The 19,769-nt window shown below is 40.8% G+C and overlaps 4 protein-coding genes across 5 annotated transcripts; 1 reads left to right on the top strand and 3 right to left on the bottom strand.

The window, feature by feature from the left end:
- Positions 1 to 989: 989 nt before the first annotated feature.
- On the bottom strand, positions 990 to 1,907 carry LOC116651010 (general transcription factor IIH subunit 3-like). Of its 2 annotated transcripts, none has more exons than XM_032436563.2 (2): positions 1,387 to 1,907; positions 990 to 1,324 (listed from the first exon to the last, which is right to left on the bottom strand). In XM_032436563.2, exons 1-2 carry the CDS (start codon positions 1,628 to 1,630, stop codon positions 1,248 to 1,250), a joined length of 321 nt encoding a protein of 106 aa, XP_032292454.1. In that variant the 5' UTR covers positions 1,631 to 1,907; the 3' UTR covers positions 990 to 1,247. The 2 variants fall into 2 exon arrangements, with proteins under 2 accessions (XP_032292454.1, XP_032292461.1); XM_032436570.2 differs by having other exon boundaries at positions 995 to 1,132.
- A 3,688-nt stretch (positions 1,908 to 5,595) lies between these two features.
- Ald2 (Aldolase 2) lies at positions 5,596 to 7,210 on the top strand. The gene is made up of 3 exons (XM_002053379.4): positions 5,596 to 6,464; positions 6,525 to 6,724; positions 6,997 to 7,210. Exons 1-3 carry the CDS (start codon positions 5,666 to 5,668, stop codon positions 7,090 to 7,092), a joined length of 1,095 nt encoding a protein of 364 aa, XP_002053415.1. The 5' UTR covers positions 5,596 to 5,665; the 3' UTR covers positions 7,093 to 7,210.
- A 10,514-nt stretch (positions 7,211 to 17,724) lies between these two features.
- LOC6630257 (uncharacterized) lies at positions 17,725 to 18,123 on the bottom strand. Its single transcript, XM_002053380.4, has 2 exons — positions 18,102 to 18,123; positions 17,725 to 18,035 (listed from the first exon to the last, which is right to left on the bottom strand). The coding sequence occupies exon 2, from the start codon at positions 18,015 to 18,017 to the stop codon at positions 17,832 to 17,834; it is 186 nt and encodes a 61-aa protein (XP_002053416.1). The 5' UTR covers positions 18,018 to 18,035; positions 18,102 to 18,123; the 3' UTR covers positions 17,725 to 17,831.
- Positions 18,124 to 18,332: 209 nt separating this feature from the next.
- LOC116650677 (uncharacterized) lies at positions 18,333 to 19,331 on the bottom strand. The gene is made up of 2 exons (XM_032435019.2): positions 19,204 to 19,331; positions 18,333 to 18,571 (listed from the first exon to the last, which is right to left on the bottom strand). Exon 2 carries the CDS (start codon positions 18,558 to 18,560, stop codon positions 18,375 to 18,377), a length of 186 nt encoding a protein of 61 aa, XP_032290910.1. The 5' UTR covers positions 18,561 to 18,571; positions 19,204 to 19,331; the 3' UTR covers positions 18,333 to 18,374.
- Between the last annotated feature and the right edge of the window lie 438 nt (positions 19,332 to 19,769).

Here is a 19,769-nt window from a genome sequence, read left to right as displayed (position 1 = left end):
ATGTTTCAAACAATGTAATAAGTAGTATTTGTCGCCCACGGTGCATAAGTGGCGACGGCATTTTGTTAACAGACACCATACAGTTTAAAATAATTGCTACTGGGTGGCAACGCCACACCACAGCTTCGTAGCACCCCATTAATGTTGTGCTCCAGTGCACCCCAATGGGAATCAAGAATGGCCATCGCCGCTAAATGTCACATGCATATAAGCGGAATTATGACAAGCATTTTAACGACTGCTGCTGATACGCGCCTCTGGGCTGGGCGATATGGCAACGCTACGGCTGCCCGTAAGCCCATAAAAAGCAACGCGAAATTGAAACCCAAACAACGCAGCCTTCGCCAACCGCTATCGAAATGAAAACGCGACAAACGCATGGCCGATGTACGTGAGATTGCGCCTCTGTTAATTGGCAAAAATTGGCCAAACTTTACCAAAGCGATGGAATGAGTGGTGCGGAGAGGAGTGAGGGGGTAACCGGGCAACCTCTCAGCCATGTACATAAGTATTTATGCGATAATGCGTAAATTTTAATGAAAGGCAAAAGGAAAAAAGCAAAACATTTGCTTTGCGGCTCGTAAAGTATGCCGCCGCCCGAGCAGGGGCATCCTTAGAGCGTCTGTGCAATCGCCTGAAAGTTGATTTAATGAGGATTTCACAAAATGGCGTCGCCGTCAAGTGTCTGACATGTGGAAATCTGCGAATTTATGTGGTGCGCACGTGCGTTGCGGCCTAGTCATGTGGTTGCGCGTTCCGGTGGTGCTTTAATTGAGTTAATCTGACGCAAAATTAAAGCCGAAGAGAAGTGAAATCAATTATAAAAGAAAAGAAAAGATTGCATATATATTAATTTATATTTTCTCAGCAGCTTTGATTTATTAGCTATTTGTCACCGGCGTTGTTCTGGCTTCCCTATTAATATACAGCTTCAATTTCTCTGGAGGATTAAAGATTGTTCTGTAAAATAAAAATTCAAAGAAACACCCTTGCAGACACATGCCATTATATTATTTCAAAGGTGTTAAGTACAATGTGCTCATTTTAAAGGCATCAGTCTCAGAACCTAAAACAAAAGTTCGCTGTTTCGGTATACGGATGAAACCAGATCCTCACCTCAAGGCTCGTAAGCCTAGTATTTGGTTCAAGCATTCGATGGTTTAGATAAAGAAGAAATTGGATATTTGAAATTGAAACGATTCGGTTGAAAGACGGTTCGCATCCACGACATAAAGGCAAAGTGATGCTTAGTTAGGTAGAAATAGTATAAAATAGAAATACTCATAGAAATCCCTCGCAGTTACCGCAAATAGGCGAGTACTTGCTAGCGTCGGAAGATTCATGAGTGCCAATAAAAAAGCTTAAGGTTATAGACACACAACTCACCCGATAGGCAATTGCTACAGGCGCGTCCAATTTCGATGCGCTTGTTGTGGCAATAGCAAAGAGCGCGCAGATCCATCGGCGATTGCTTGGGGTAATTCAAGTGATACACTCTCTGTGTCGACGCTAGGAACTGGCAAAGCACGTTCATGCACAAGCCCTCAAAGGCGCTGGTGTCAAAGTAAAAGCCGAAGGCGCACACATCGATGAGCATGCCTATTTTGTCAGCGGCATAAAAGACATGCATCTGCGAGTCAGAGGTGTTGAAAATGTTGAATGGATAAATAATATTCCTGTTAGCGACTGTCCATTAGATTCCAAGCTCTGCCCGCTGCGCATTGTACAGGACGATAAAAAAGTCGACTACTTTGGTGAAGAGCTCGTCATCACGCTTAGCCTAGCTCTGTTTGGTACCATTATCTACGATAATGACCAGAACGTCCTTGCCGATTCGTCCTGCATAGGTCTAATCCTTCTTATAAACCTAGTATGAAAAAAAGATGCGAAAAAATGTTTAAAGGTAATTATTGATCTGTATGTGAAATAAGAACAAAAATATACTTTGATTAAACAGAGATAACAGACTCCAATACTATCTATGTTATCTTCAATCATAAAAACAGCCCATTTAGTCACAATCTTGATAATGTTTCTTTGCATATGTTGACGACCATTGAATGAAACACCTCATCTACATATGCACAGAATCACAATGAACAATGCATTGTTGCAACATGGCCACACACAAGCATTTTCGCGCCAAGACATGCCACAACAAACACCCGAAACAACAGCAACAAACAAACAGCAAGGCAAACGAACAACAAATAGTATTGCATAATTATGCTAAATGTTTAACAATTGCTTGTGCTGCCAGCCGAGCAGCGCCGAAATCTTTTTGGCGATTTAACGGCTGATTTGGCTTTTTTCTCGATTGCCTTAAATCCTTTTTTAGGCAAATTAAGCGCGAGAGAAAAAAAAATTATGAACAGCGAAAACACAAGACAAGACAACACGATGCAAAATTATGAACGTGATTAATTCATAGATGGTGGCGCTTAGCCATTGTTTTGGTCATGTTAAATGCATTGCACGAACCACGACGCGGGGTCCAACCCCGAGGGGCCAACCATCTCGAGCTGGCCCGTTGTTGACATCCACCAACTGAACTCTGGCCAAAAGCTAAATATGATTATGTGCGCTCGATTTAATCTCAGTCGATTTATAAGCACCGCCTCCCCCTCCAGGCCAGACCAGGCTCAAGACGTTGCCATACTCGTCGGAAAAACTTTTTTTTTATAATTTTTTATTGATTTTTACAAACGACAACGCAATAGCCCAGTCAGCGAACATATGTGACCAGTTGCTGTGGCTGCCAAGCACATTAAAAATGAAGAGATTTTCCTTGAAAATTATGCCACCATACATATATGTGGCGTGTGTGTGTTTGTGTATGTATTATTTTGGTCAAAACGACTTTGTGCTCAAAATTGGAAACCAAAATCGTAAAAAAATGCCACGCAGCAACAGCGTGAGTAAGTCAGACAGACACCCACTTTTATGATACTCGCACTCGCACTTCTGGCGGCAGCTGCAAGTAGTTGGCGGATTACGAGTAGCCACTGAGCCACTACAGACAGACAGACTGATAAAGAGCCAACGACAACAACAACACTAACATTAACGATGACAAAAAATTGTCTACTTAATTTGGTAATAACAATAATTACGCTTGACTGACTAAACGCTGACCAGCGGCATCATTGCCTGCCTGGCCAAGACCAGCTCCAGCTTCGGCAAAAAAAAAAAAAAAAACGCCAATTTGATATGGCCAATTGACGGTTCATTGAATGCCCTGAGTATAGGCAGTATGGGAAGTGCGCAGGGGCTTCAAGTGCCTTGTGTGCTACAAAGTAACATTTACCTAATATGGGATAGTTTTAATTGGGTGTGGTACGTAGTGAAATTAATTTAGACTTGAGAATACATACCGATGTTAGTATTAAATAAAAAATACTTTCAGACTTCCAATAGGGGGTTTACTAAAAGGATTTCCAGTAAAATCGAAATGGGCTTAAAAGGTGCTCTTAATAAGAGCAGACTATTGTGAAGGATGTGACAGCCCACGGAACTACTGGAAAACGTAAAGAAAACTATGTTATTTAAGTAAATATATTATAAATTTTATTATAATTTCAATTCTAATAACCCACTATTACCATACGTATGTCTATTCCATAATCCAAGCTCATTCCATCAGACAATTAGTTAAGACGTATTTAAATTTAGGTATTCGGTAATCCTAGAGCATTGCAAAGTCAACTAGCCTGTTGCTAATTTTGTACAGCTTAGTGTGCGCCGCGCTTTTCAATTAAAACGTTTAAAGATAATCAATTAATAATTTTTAAGCCACTGTGACAGCGCCAGTGCTGCTGCTACGGCTGACTCAGCGCCACGCTCAATTAGGTGCAAAGACATTTTGAGCCGCCATCGGGTTGTTGCGAAGATTTACAGTAGATTTATTGGCCAGACATTTTGGCCAATGCGACCAGCAAGTAGTTAGCAGTGTCTGGCCTAATTGGCGGCTCGACTGGGGCACGGAGCTCGGCGCTTGAATATTGATACTGTTGCTGGACTGAAAAACTACTTGACTACTTACTACTCACACATGCACATCCAGAGCAATCGAGTCAACACCAACGGGTCCAATCGACATATAGACTGCACATTGGCTCTGTCTGATATTTATCGAATTTAATTTTGTTGCCGATCGCAGACGACGCTGACTATTTTTGGCAACTTTTTCACATTCGAGACTCATAATTCGTGCGATAATTTACACAAAATTAGGCAAGTGTCTCGCCAGCGATCCTTTTAAAGCACTCGGTTCAAAAAATTCAATTTCAATAAAAAATCATACAAAAAAAAACACAATAATAACACAGCACTCGTTGCGTTTCCCACGCCAATTAGAATTATAGTCGTATGAGCGATATTTTCTTTGCAACTGCAAAATAATTGGTCTGTGCCACAAAAAAAGAAAATTTCGAGAAAAAAAATGTGTTTTTAAAATTCAATTTATGCTGTGCAAATTGCCCCCCAACGCTTATAATTTTCATCACAAAAGTTAGCCAACCTGCCAGATAGCACGCAAACGCATAGATTGGCAACGGTGCTGCGTATAATTTGTTCTAACAAAACTTTTGCCATAAAATGTGCGTGTGAAAGCCATAAAAAAGAGCAGCCGCCAACGCTACACAGCAATTTTCATTGCGGATAAAATATAATTAATGTGCGGCAAGTTTATCCTGTGTATTTTTTTTCCTATGACTGTGTCCAGATTGCTCTCTAATCTGCAGCTATCGAAAAGTAAGTATTTTAAATGAAAAGCCGCCGCACCGTCGCGCCCTAACAAAGAAAACAATTCAAAGTCCAATTAGAATATCATTAAGCCAGGGCTGGGCCTGCGACTGCGGTCGCGGCGGTCAATAATTAAGAAGTGATAAACGCCAAAGGTGCGCCCAAATATTAAACACATAAATTAACGATAAATTTTGTTAATAGCATAAAGATTAACAAAGGTTTATTAATGAACTTATAAATTAAAAGAAAAGAAAGCAATATTAAACAAGTCAGGCTGAAAAGGCGATAAATATTATACACTTAAATAGGGTCAAACTTATTTAAATGGCGGTGTTGTAAGCTCCTTAATTTGAATGTCATCCCTTACCGAAAATACATTCAGTTGTCCTAGCAACTGTCGTATGGAGCAGGTGGCGGCATATACGTTCACTTATGATTAGAGCTCCACGTTCAATTATAAAAAGGATTGTGAAAATTGATAACTGCGGATAAAGCTGAACCAGGGGCAACTCTCTTGTTAGGCTGACGCTCAGATAGGTTAGCCACACGGGCTCGTGAGATCGAAACCTAAAAATATAGAAATTCGATGTTTGTAATGTTCCTGCTACAAGATAAAAGTGTATATATATGGGTCTCCAGACAAATTTATTTCAACGAATAAGGGATATTTTTAAAAGCAGAACTATTTAGTGTCTATTTATATATAGCAATGGCAACAGCTAAATAAATTGGTTCCTAATTAGTTGTGAAAATATTCGTTTTGAGTCTGATTAAATTGTTTATAATCCTGATTTGAATTGAGAACACTGTCTTTTCCATTCCTTATTTTTTGCTGTCAGATTAACAAAATATATGTATTTGAAATTATTCGTATTTGGTGAATTATAATAAAAATAATCGAAATTTTGTGTGTAATAAAATGACAACTTACTTCTACTATCCGACTAAGGAAGTGCAGGATGAATTGTCTTGCACTGCCAAAGCGCTTGTAGCTCCCGGCAAGGGGGTCATCACCGCAGACGAATCGGCATCGACTATGGGCAAGCGATTCCAATTGATTGGCGTGGAGAATACTGAAGAGAATCGTCGTCTGTACCGTCAGCTTCTTTTTACAACAGATCCGAAAATTTCGGAAAACGTATCTGGTGTAATCATGTTCCACGAGACGCTTTATCAAAAGACCGACGGTGGTGTGCCCTTTGCTGAGGTGCTGCGAAAAAAGGGCATCATTCCGGGAATTAAGGTAGACAAGAATTCGGTGCCGCTTTTCTGCTCAATGGACGAGTACACCACCCAGGGCTTGGATGACCTTCATTTGCGCTGCGCTCAGTACAAAAAGGACGGCTGCGACTTTGCGAAATGGCGCTGTGTAATTAAAATTGACAAAAACACGCCCTCCTACCAGGCCCTCATGGAGAACGCCAATGTGCTGGCCCGCTATGCGGCCATCTGTCAGTCACAGCGCATGGTGCCTATTATAGAGCCCGAGGTGCTAGTGAACGGTGACCATGATCTAGATCGCTGTCAAAAGGTTACCGAAGCCCTGCTGGCCGCTGTCTTTAAGTCGCTAAATGATCATCATATCTACTTAGAGGGCATACTGCTCAGACCCAACATGGTCACGGCGGGTCAAAACAGCAACAAGAACAATACGCCCGCCGAAATTGGCATGGCTACCATTTTGGCCCTGCGCCGCACTGTGCCACCTGCTGTGCCCGGTAAGAGCTCAGCTAAGAGCTCCAGAAATGTGAACTGTTTCATCCGTGTTTAACCTGCAGGCATTATGTTCTTGTCGGGTGGCATGTCGGAGGAGGAGGCTACTGTTAACTTGAATGCCACAAACAATGTGCCACTGTGCAAGCCGTGGGCTCTGACCTTTTCTTTTGGACGTGCTATGCAGGCCTCTGCCATGCGGTCCTGGGGCGGCAAGAAGGACAACGTTTTAACAGCTCAGAGTGAGCTTATTAAGCGCGCCAAGGTAGGTCTCCATAAAATGATTACATTGTGGGCTAATAACATAAAGGGGAAAACACAATTATTCTAAACTTTTTCAAAAATTCAATCGCAGATATTTTTTATACCCTGAACCCATTGAAATTTTTTATAATCGGATGTATTATATGAAATTCAAGCTCTTTATGAATTATTATTCAATAATGAATGATTATTCTATCATGAAGATCAGTCATAAATTACCTAAGTGCATAATTCGTTCAAGCTTACAAAACCTTTCTTTTACCTATTCAACAGGCTAACAGTTTGGCCAGCATTGGCAAATACGTACCTGGCTCAGTTGAGGGCTCGGCGGGAGCCGAAAAACTGATAGTCGATGCATATGAAATGTGAATTGCTGCCCGGATATAAGTTACTGAGAAACAAGTGCCGCGTGAAGCACCCGATCCTGTGGAAGTTAAAATTTATAATCGACATACACACATAGTAAATACATGTGCATTAAACAGCATTTCACTTAATTCACTGGTCAACTGCCCCACTGTGGCATAGTGGCTGCCACTTGGCCGCAGGCCGCATGTTCGGTGCTCGCATCAGCGTGCAACAGCTCGAAATATTGTTAACAAGCGTGCAAAAGAGCAATGAGTAGTAGCAGTAGTAGTAGTTGTAGCAGCGACAACAGCAGCAGGAGCAGCAGCGGTGGTGGCGGCATAACACGACTTCTGTTAACTGCAAAGTGTCGCATTAATCCGCGGAGATTACCAGATGGCCACATGGCCAACACGCAGCCAGCGTCATGCGGCGCTGCTGCACTGCAGCTTAATTAACACGAACGCATGCCAAAAGCCAAGCTGAATCGAGCCGATCCGCCAAACCAAATGGCTATGAGCATGTAAAGCAGCTGGCCAAGTATTCAACTTAATCAGGCTCTTCACTATGGCTGGCATCTATATATGTTTGTGTGCTTGTGTTTGGTAGCTCGACTCTGCACTCTGGCGTCAGTGTCATGTTGTTGGCAAATTAGTCAGACCCACTTGCCCCCTTTGGGCTGGATGGATAATTAAAATTAAAGCACTGACTAAGTTATGGCCAACTTGCACTGCGGCCCACCTTCCCATGGTAGTCGCATAACAGGCACGCACAATTTTCATCATTCACTGCACATCGGAAAGGGTATCAACGACACAAGTAGCTCAGGTAGCATATCCAGAATATGTCGCATGATTTTATATTTATTTTTAGTTTAATCATTTTTAATTTGAATTTTTCCACGAATCTGTCAATATGTTTTAGATCCAGGTTTATTTTTAGGAGCCTTTTAAGCAATGATGAGTTTTGTATGGCACCAGAATGCAATTTTTTTCAATTCTGCAACAGTTCTGTTCAATCTGTTTGTCGTGACTGACTTGGTCGCCATTTAATTGTGATTTGCAAATATCGAAACATCAGACTTACATGAGTTAAGTCGGCATTAGTGTCCAATTGCTTATATTAATTAATATGAACATAAATTGAAAAACGGCAAACGAAAAGTGAATGGGAACACACAACAGTAATTTACATAATAATATAGCTAAGAAAATATAATTTTGGCTTCATGATAGTTTTTTTCAACATTAATCCTGTTCTGTGTATATATTTGGATTAGTGTAAAGGGCATTACATAGTCGTTTATCGTTCTTACTTTCTTGCTTCTTTTCACCTGCTGCTTGCCGCTTGTGCGACAACAGAGTTTTGTGGTTAATCCAATCGTCGTGGCCCAATCAGGCCAACGTGAGCAGCATGTCATGTTAATTGCGTCGCTCTATATGTGTGTATGTGTGTATGTGTGTGTGTGTGCGCGCGCCCGTGTGTATGAGAGAGTGTGAATTGCCATTATGCTCATGTTTGCTTAATATGTGGCACACAGCTCACCGAACAGCGAGCAGCACGCAACGCGTCAAGCCAATTAAAGCCAAATTATAGCAGCGCTTTTTAACGATATGCAACGTTCTCAACCGCCGCCCACTGCCTAGGCCCCTCTCCCTAAACCACACTCTATCACTCAGCTCGTCAGCGCATTCAATTTAGCATTGAAGATTTATGGGCGTGCCGCCTGCTAATGTGCTAAACACAATCCCCAATTCCAGTGGAATGATCAAGCCCACAGCTTGGCTGGCGGCACGCGTTTAAAGACAAAGTTGCGAGTAGATCAAAGCAAGTTGCCGGCAACTGCGACTTCGACCCGGTTAACGAGCTAAGACTCTTGGCTGCTGGCCATAAGCGTCCATGTTTCAAATGCAAACAAATCGAACGACAAGTGGGCGTGTGGCCATGCCTCAAACTCTTAGATTGTGACTTGAACATAATTAGAAATTTCCGGCTGGACGCTGGCGCCACAATTCCGTTGCAAAGTCGCGGCAATTGGGCGGCACAAATCACTCAGCTGTCAAACGCTCGTTGATTAATTTGGTGTTAATAACTCTTGGCCGCAAATCCTGTCCCAATCACCGTCCAACTAACTGTCCCAGTCCCAGGCCAGTTCCAGCAATTAATGCTTCCAGTGCATTGGCCAACTGTCGCGACCAAACTGCCGGGCCAAACTTGGTCATGGAGCGTGAAAACGTTTTGCGGCAGCTGAGGATGCGCCTTGTGTTAATTGAAAGTTTGACTGTCCATATAAGTGAGGTAGCCAAAACTGACTCCCGCCGCACGCAGACACAAACACAAACACGCAGACTTGAGTTCGATTTGGTTGTCTGCTGATAGCCAAAAAACTTGCTGCCAACAGCCATAAAAGGCCACACACGCGTCGCCAACTTACCTGCCTGGGAAACTGCCAACAGCAGCAGAAGCAGAGGCAGCAGAAGAAGCAGCAGCAGCAGCTGACGCTAGCCGAGGCGCTGCTGCAGCATTTGCTTTCCATGTGCCATATCATTTGCCCAAAGTAAGAGGTGTTTAAAATGCTAATTTGGACAATAGCAAATGGCGGGCCACCAACTGAACTCAGTGCAGCTGTCGTTTTTCGATATGAGCCAAGTTTTGTTTTTGTTTTCGCTTGGCATAATAAAGTAAGGCAAGAGAACTTAAAGCTTACCTCTAGCTGAACTGAACTATTTGGGAAGTGTGACCCAAAGTCAAAATCATTATACTAGACCTTTCTTTTTTGGTATGCAAAGCTTATACACTTGAACAGCTGCTGGAATCATGTCCAAAACTTGTAAAGTTTTCTTCACTTGACCCACAATTTCTCATTCCAAGAAATAAGCAGTTTCAGCTTGTTCATACTTTATTATTAATATCAATATTAATATTTTGATTATTATATAAAACAATAAATTTCTCACAAACGTGGTTGAGAAGTGGCATAATAGTAAAGTTTAAAAAACTCGATTTGCTAGAAACTGAGCTGAAATGACACGAAGATATTTTATCTTGATAAAACGTTTGCTTTAATAGTCATAAAAAGCATGGCAGTCTTTAAATTATTTTTAATATGCCAACTGATGTTGGATGTATGCAAATAATTCTTACTGGCATCTGCTGCCATTTCATCAACGCGCTTGGTCAGCTGTCACCACAGCCGCTTCCTGGCCAGGCCCAGGCACAACTGCAGAAATGTCAAAATGTCAATTCGAAACCGTTTAGGTAAAATCATTTGACTGACCCGCCTGGCTGTCGGCCAAATGTTTCTTTTTTGTTGATTCAGAAACAAAAAATAAATAAAAAACGGCGGCTATTGACTGGCAGGGAATAGGCAGGCGTGTCTTTATCTACCAGGCAGTCGCTCAGTCAGTCTGTTGTTGCGGTAGGAGGTGGGCACAGTCATAGTCTCGGTTTGTTTGGTCAGGTGTAGGCTCGTTTGTCTGTCACTCGCTACATTCGCTTACTTTTCCTTTATGCAAATGCCAATGAGCTTTCAACTTTTTTACTTTTATTTTGTAAATAAATTGTGCAATGCGCCGAAAGTGGGGCGAGGCATTCGCAGATAGGCTTTAATAATTCGCAGCACAAATCTTTCATCTCTGTTGAGCTGAGCTACAGCTGTCACGGGAGCAGTTTGTGGAAAGACCTCACCCGTAGCGATTGCCTCAAGATGCGTTCGCTTGACAATCGCACGACATTTCTGACAAATGCTGCTGACAAAAACTTCCTTTTAAATGTATTTTTTTCTGCTGACAAAACTCTCAGACGTTGGATAGGCAAAGCATGTTGACAGCCCAAGAAACCACACCGACATGCTGCATTTTTATGCAATTTTTGCAGCAGTATTGTATATGTGTTACCCAAAAAAAAAAAAAAACAAAAAACAAAAAAAACCCCCACTGCATAGGCAGACGAAAAAAAAAGTAAAATAAAATAAATTATAGTCGCACAGCTTTACGACAAATTCAATGAAATATTTGCAATTTAAATAATGTTAACTGGCATTTTTTTAATGTAAATTTGGCTTAAAATCAAACATTTTGGACAGCTGCTGCAGTTGCATCACATCCCCTAAAGGCCTCCCCGCATAATTAGCCCGCCGATGGGGCGTATATTGAATATCAGACGTAAAACGAAACAAATGATAATGATATTTGTACACCATCGTTTTTTTTTTGGTAAGGCTTGCAATATTTTAAAACATTATTGAACATCATTGCAACAAATTGAAATAAATATGCTTGTCAACGCATATAATTAAAAAATGTTTCTAGTTTTATTTTTCCTATTTAAAGAGTTAATTTAGAATAATAAAAACTCCATTTTCATATATGTGCTAGATGTGTTTTTCAGTCGATCCCTATGTCAATGCTTTCTTTTGTAAATGTATTTATATTTGCATAAGTTCAAATTCAACTTTTCGAGTGGGCAGGGCATGAAAATTGTGAAAATTAAAATATAAATAAAAGAAAAGTCTGCACGTACGCTGAAATGAAACACAGACCTCGACTGGGGGAGGCTTAAGACCCGCACTCATATATACAGACACCCAGCAATATACTTCACCCGCAGCAAATAAATTCAATTTACAATGAAAAATGGCAGCGATGATGAAGATGGCGAGGCCAGGCGCTGCGAACAGGTGCGGGAAAAACTTTATTAACATTTTTCGCATGCTGCACGTGCACATTGACAACGTGGGCCGCGTATTTTGCGCTTTTTAATGAAGTTTCATAAATTGTGAGAATCGAACGTTAATCAAATAAGGTGCGAGAGAAATCAAAAGCCTTGTCCGAGACGCCTTAAATGGGCGCCATGAAGCGACAAACTGCAGGGGCTGTCTCCACACTTGGCCAGCAGAATCTGTCAATAAATCAATTAGTGTAATATAAATCAAAATGGAAAAGAAGTGGCCGCTGGAGGGCAGCCAATGCGACATTGTGATGTTTCTATTTCTGCGACTTTAATTAATTGCAACAAATTTATGTTGGCCTGTCAAAAAACGTGGCCTACGGGCACAATTAGCCAAATGACAAAACCAACACGAAGCAACGGCCCATAACTCATGCCACACATCGTGTACGTCAAATGCTGCTACTCACTGTTGGCTGTTGTCAGTGGTGCAGCAGTGTACATTTTTGGCCCATTGCTCATAAATTCAACGCGTCCTTAGCAACTTCCGTCAAATGCATTGGCTAGCAAACGGCAGCGTGTGCAACGGGGCGTATGCAAAATGTCAATGAGCCAAAACGCACGAAAAGTCAAAGACAAATAGCAGGCAGAGTAGCATCGAGGTCAATTCGCTAAAAGTAACTTAAGCTTACAATCCAGTCTAAAATTTACCGATAGCACTGTGCTACATCCTATATAAATTGGGTGATTTCAAAGGAAACAGACAACATAATATAGTCCCTTAGCTCTGCTTATCATAGCTTCACTATATTAATTTGTTTATTTACCTTTATTCCATATAATATAGTTTTTAAGTTCTCTTGCCTCTCTCTATCCTGATTACTCTTACTTATGAATTTACATATCTTCTTTGAACGATATCCTTAAATGCTTGACCAAATTAAATAAAGCTGCTCGGAATTAAAGGTAAAAATTTAATTCAATGAATTCTTATTCACTTTCTCTGTTTCTTAGTATCTTGCGCCCTCTCTCTCTCTCTCTTCCTCTCTCTCTTTCTTTCTCTCTCTCTCGGTCTGTATTTGTGAATTTCATATTGTAGAGTTTCTGTTAGCTAGTGTAATTTTCGTAAGTTAAACTTCTTTTGAAATTGTTTTCCACCCCAAATAATTTTGACATTTGACTAATGCTCCGCATTAGTTCTGCCAAAAATTTCTTAATTTAGCTTTGCTGTTGCCATTGCTCCAATGGTACACGTTCCGGACAAGAAATTTCAGGGGGTTGAATGAGCCGGTTGTGGGGCACAGTTTGTATGGGTCGGTCTGAATGCCGAATTTTATTTTGGCCACAAACCCGAGCACAAGTTTTTGAGTTTTATCTGCTCAAAATTTGTCACAGCAAATAAAAAGTTTTGCCTTTTCATTTTGCGCTCCACCGTTCGCCTTACCGTTGCATTCACAGTTTTTTTGCCTTTTAATCCGCAGAGCAAGAAATAAAGATAAAACTTAAGCCAACATAAGTTTCTGTAAAAGTGTGCTAAAAAGCGAGTTACGGACGAAGGGCGAGCAGCGCCAACAACGAATTTGAAGTGCAGCAAAACTGCAGAAATAATGAAATAACAGCAATGCAATTAAAAGGAAGCTTCTGTTGATTTGCTGGATTAAGGTAGTACACACACACACACACACACACACACACACACACACACACGCAGGCATATATATACAGACACGCCAAGCATCCCACAATCGCACAGACACAATGTCCTACACAAGGCCAAGAGGTGCTGAATGTCGCGATAACCTTTGGGTAAGCAAACGTGTAAAAACTTTAAGTAGCTAAGGACTTTAAGACAACGGTGCCAAATTGCGTTAACGTTAACGTCAACCACTTACAGAGTTACGTAATTGCTTGTACAATGCACATTTGAGTTGCAACGCGCTGAACAGAAAATGTGAAGGGGTTTAAGGGAATTAAGGCAAGAATTGTTGCAATCAAATCAAAAATCAAAAAAGAATTGGAAATTTCGAAGAGATAAGTTAATGGAAAGATAGAGCTAATCTTCATATATACTTATAAAACTGTTTGTCCTGACTCAAAGTATAAAAGTATGCTCCGATCAGCTCAAATCTTATTTTCAAAGGCTTACATAAACAAGTCCCAAAATCTTCTACGTTCAAAATTTCCTGTCTCTCGAACTGTGGCACAATTTGACAGGCAGACTAGAGCATCCCGGCTATTGATGTAGTCAGTATAGTCAGTGAAGTCAGTATAGACAGTTTCAATGGGCTCAGGCTTATTGCACTTTTATAATATCTCCCAGCTCTAAGGTGGATATATGTATATATAAAAAAATAAGCGCACTTATTTAAGTATGTATGATAAGAATTTATATCCATGCGCACGGATTATTCTCTTTGTTTAATGTATTCAAATTAATGTGTTTGTTATGTGACTATGTTGATTTTTTGAACAATTAAACCACAATTTATCATTTTCCTAGTCAAGAGGCAGGTGATGGAGACGGATTAATTGCCAAAGCCCTGGCCCACACGCTTTGCTCATTTCCGCGCATATAAAATGAACTGCCACACATGCTCATCATATCGCTAAGCCAGCTAAAAAAGTTTATGAAATACATCCCTATAATTATATTCTATTAAATTAAAGATGAGAATTTTCAATCCAACAACGCAACAAAACTAAGAGCCTGTTATTCCCTGTGAGCTCTGTTGTACACAGCTGCACCAGCGTGCTACCAAAATGCTGATTAAAATACAACACCCAAGTGGCTTAAATTTGATATTTTCCACTTAGCGCAGGTTGTGCTAAATAATTCAATATTCATCAGCAGCCGCCACTAACAAAGCGTCCATTTCGCTGAAATGTCGCGAGCAGCGATTATTTTAGCAACCCAAACTTTCGTACGCACAGAAAACACATACACATACACTCGTTCAAATTGAGATACATGGTTTTTGCATTCATGAAACACATGTTCGCTTCGGATTTAGTTGTCGCTTTTGAGCGAAGTTTGGCCACAGCTCCGCCCGCCCATTGCACATCACATTAAAAGCATTTACGATAGATAGGCGAGACAGACAGAGTAAAATGTAAATGAGAAATGGAGACAGAAGTAGACAGAAAGAGTCAGCAGGAAAGAGACAAGTAGACACACAAAATTCCCTTGTTCTTACCCATCTTATCGCTCAGAAGTTTTTGTTTTTGCTCTAGCGGTAAAATTATAATATAATTTCAACTATTACTCGTGCAAAAAGCTCAAATTAAAGTTTTCGTGCCTGCGGGGCAAACACAAACACTCAGACACGAACACATGAGTACTGAGGAAAGCAGCCATCTTGTTTCAAGTTTTGGAAAATGTTGAACGCACTCTCAAAACAAGCACTCACACAGAGACAGACAAGAGCAGATATGCTAAAGTTTAAATGATTCAATGCAAACAATGGAATTTGTTCAAAAATGTTGTTGGCGACTAAAACGTATTGGTTAAAATTTCAAAATCTAAGCAAAATAAACATTTTCCAAACTAGAGCAGCAAATTATAGATTTGTAAGCGCGAAGAGTTCTTTACAATATGTACAATCCAAAATTTGTTTATTCTGTGACAAAACGAAATATTAAAAAATGCACTATTATAAAATTTTATTAAAGAACAAATATTTTGACTCTAAATTTGAATAGCTCAAAATTATTCGCGAAGAAAATTTTAATTGTATAGTTTTCAAAACAGAGTGAATATACTTGAAAAATAGGCAGGTAGTAAATGTATTTCATGTATTTTTAAAATCAATAAGTTTTCGAAACAGCATTAAGGCTGTATTAATGAATTAATCATTTATCCCTACTGCGGGTACAGCATTCCGTAATTATAAAATAAACTTGAGAGATGTCCTGAATCGGCATTAACGGAAATGCAAGGCATAGTAGTAATGTTGAATGAATTGCAGTTGCAAAGAAGTTTGCAACGTCAGCATCAATAAACTTTGACGCTGGACGAAATGCTTGAGTAGCCCAAGGAGCAGCCGCAACAGCAGCAACACAGCGGAAAACCCAGAAATTATGGCCACACTTTCGTTTTTGCAGCCAGCCGCAGGACAAAGCCGAGCGCGATAAGAAAACGCCATTGCAACATTCTTGAATTGCAGCCAACAAGAAGAGCAATGACAACAACAACATAAGCCAAGAAAACGAGTGAAAGAGAGTGCATTGTGGGCCATAAACTTGCGACAACGTCTTGTAAAAGTTTTGGCCAGCAGGAGCTGCGTTGGTGTTGGCTATCAGTTGGCCAGAACTTTACTGCTTACGTTCGTCATATTTACGCGTGAGTTGCATAGCAGCTAGGCAGGGGCGGCAGTGCGCTGGCCCTGGAAGCCGGGCAACGGCAGCAAGGAGCGGTTCCTATCTCGGCCAGGGCACACGAAAACATGCGGCTATTGAGGCAACTTCAGCCCCTCAACAGTTGCTGCCTGGCAAAAGGCGTTGCACGTGGCAGGATGAGGTTGTGGCAGTGGCAATGCCGTGGCAGCCACTTGTGACAGTTTTAAAATTGTCCAACTAGCCACCATGGACAGCACCGCAACAACTGACTGATAAATGTCGCTGGCCAGGCAGCAAATACTACTGCTGACAACATTTCCTTATTTCCTGCCTGCCTGCCAACATAGCACGGAAAACTTTTAGGCCAAAAGGAAACCCCCGAGCGGCGGAAGCGTTCGGGGGCCATTTTTATGCAAGTCATAGAAATTTACAAGCCCCAGTGACAAGAATGTTAGTTTATGGTGTCAGTAATGGCATCGAATTGGTTCTAGCTATATTTTAGCCAGAAGTATTTTGCTGTTCTTATATTCTCAAATATAGTAGATAAATTTATTAAAAATGTATAGAAAAATAAGTAAAAAATGTTATGTATTTGAGATTTTAAACTATACGCCTTTTTTGTTTTGGTATTCTTTGAGTACAAACATTTAGGGTGCATGAAATAATATCATATTCCGATTACATAATTTCTATCAGCGATTGTTTTTGGTTTTTATTTTTTATTGTACTTCTTTCATGAATTCATAGATGGTCGGAATTTTGTAATATTTTTGTACAGCTTTTTAAATAACATTTGTTTGGCTTAATTCGAGCTAAATAAGCTGAATCTCTATTTTATCTATCTTTTTTTAAGTTTGCTTGTCAGTACTGCTAGGTCGGGTGGACATTTTGCTTGGGAAAACTTTTGCATTGGCATATGCAATTGGGTTTGCTGCACATCCTGTCGACAGCTTGGACTTGGCAAACTTTTTCTACTGCTGTTGCTGTTAAATGTTGCAGGCGCTTTTTAGGCATTTCCAGTGGCCAAAGTAGCGGGGCAAAGTTTTTAATGAATTTTATAGCAGCCGCCGAACCACTGAACCGCAAACAACTCAACTGAGCCGTGTTGAACTACAGCAAAATCTTTGAGGCATTTGATTACGTAAGCTAAAGCGCTTCAATTGCACGTTGATAAGCGGGGTCCAGAGTGCAGGCAAACAATCGCGCCAATCACACCAGACTGATAGACATATGTACGGACAAAGAGACAAACCGCTTTGACTTTGATGCGCTGTCAACGTTGTTGCTGCTGCTGCTGCTGCTGCTTTTGGTGTCGGTGTCGCTGGTGTCGCTGTTGATATTGGTGTTGATGTTGATGTTGGTCTCCGTCTGGTCATTAAATGCAGCACATTAAAGCAGCAGGAGCTGATGTCGACGTCAACGTTGTCTGACAAGCGTTGAGTCAATTACATGGTAATAAACTAATGGCCAATGTCTGCCTGTCTGTATGTCCGTCTTTTGACCATCAGCAGTAGCCGTAGCCGTATCCGCGTGACACGTTCGTTAATCTGCGGCAATTTTTGAACTCTAGCCCAATGCACGCGCCCACCAGCGTCGAAATAATTGGCTCGACGGCATGAAATTTGTTATGAATTATTGATCGTGATTCCCTAATTTAAGATCTTCTTTTCTGCTTTGGATTTATTTGCCGTGATTATCTTTACCTTGGTCACAAAATATATAAGAATATTTTAAATATATATACACATATATCGGACACCTTAAGCATGCACACACTTGTTGATATTCAGCTGATAGGTCGAGCCGGGCGGGCAGGTGCCATGCACGGGCCGTTCCTTGACACACAGATTCGTCTCGCTGCTGAAGCCGGTCGGGCAGCTGGAGCCCCAGGCGGTACCGAGCAGTGCCAGAAGCAGCATCACAAGCCAAGCACAACTGCAGTTCATATTTGCCGAGTGTGTTTTCTACGAGGAGTAATTACAGTTTACGTTGGTTGAATACGTTTCACCTTAATCAAGTGCAGTTCCCACCTGTAGTAAATGCAAAATGCAACTACTCACGGATCTGCACTCAGCTGTGCGCTTATATAGAGCCGGCACGCGACTTATCAGCTGCAGCTGTTTACATTTCGGACTAAGAAAAGATCATCCCTAGTTCTAATGGGGTCGGCCGATCATTGGGTTAATGTCGGGCAAATTGATAATGAAATGTGTGCAAAATAAGACTATTCAGCGATTAATTAAATCAAAACAACGTCTATATGGATTTCAATTACATTTTATTCAATTTAGTTCAGCTCCAAACTATGCACCATAAACGCAGGCGTTGACGCCAATCTTATAGGTGGAGCCCGTGGGGCACTCGCCGCGAATAGTGCGCTGGCTAATGCATTGGCCGTTCTCACTCTTAAAATCTTTGGGGCATTTGCCAGCGGAAACAACACCAGCGAACAGGGCAAAGATAACCAGGCACAACCACGAGAAGTTCATTTTTTTATTAACTGCAAGCATAAACAAGTAAGAAGGTTTAGTTGGCATAAATATAGAACAGGTTAAAATAAAGTAATCATTTTTATAAAGATTCATTATTTAATCAATATATAAATGAATACATTCCCAAAATTATATGGTTTAATTTAAAGATTTGCAATATTTGTGAAAACCTTTTCTTCTGTTAAAGAAGAGTTAAGAATTAAAGAATTCCTATTTATAGAGTTATTTTATAACACAGCATAGTTTAAACGCATATATGCATGCTTGAAAGAATAAGCTGTCAGTAAAATAGCTATGAGGGTAAGCTAAGAGATCTATTAGTAAGTCGACAAACTGATTGAACAGTCGATCCGTGTGAACTCCTTGGAAACTGGGAATCTGTTAATACTATATCAAGAATAACTTGAGATACATTATTACCCGAAAAACTGAACAGTCGATTATGCATTCTTTGGAAACTGGCAATCTGTTTATATGCAACAATTTAGTTTATACTTAGTTGACGCCTTGCTTGCTTAATATCAAACATTTGCTGCATTTGACTTTATGCATTCTTAAACGACAAATTTAGTTTCACTTGTGTTGCATTTCTTGAACTTATGTTTCCATTTAAGTTCTTTGCACAGCTTTTGTCACTTACGTTTTGTCTCTGCTTAACAATTCTTGAAACTAAAATATTTCGTCTGCTGCTGGCATGTTTTATAGGAGGTTGGGCGTTGAAACCTTATCTCGTGGCTCGACCCTTTGACACAATCAGCGCCATTTAAGCTTAAATTGATAAGGCTTCCGAAAACCCAAAGAGCCAAAAAGTAAAACGAAGGCTTGACACACATGCAATGCCTGAACAATGCGCTGAATGGGGAACAATTGCCGAACTGGACAAAAGGCCTCAGCGCTTTGCATGGCCTCAGCGGTGGGCACTTGAGTGCCGAAGTAGGCGTCAAAATCAGCGAAATCTGCACCAGAAATTCCAACGAGCGGAACCAAATTGTCAAGTGTGTGCGGCACAGGTGAAATGCTGCGCCACATTGTCCAGTCGAAACAATGGACAGGTCGGGAATTGTGGATTGGCGCCTTTTGGCCCGGTAGCCTGTCACTGTCACATTGACAATGGACATGTGCCTCCACAGAACTGAGTCCACGCCTGCCCAAGCCTATTGGTCATGCATATGTCATTCAAATACAATTACATTCAGAGGCATTCAC

The sequence above is a fragment of the Drosophila virilis genome, chromosome 2 (genome assembly GCF_030788295.1).
Source record: "Drosophila virilis strain 15010-1051.87 chromosome 2, Dvir_AGI_RSII-ME, whole genome shotgun sequence".
NCBI classification, from domain to species: domain Eukaryota; kingdom Metazoa; phylum Arthropoda; class Insecta; order Diptera; family Drosophilidae; genus Drosophila; species Drosophila virilis.
The sequence above is the reverse complement of the archived record's forward strand: the minus strand, read 5'-3'. Positions and strand labels throughout refer to the sequence as shown.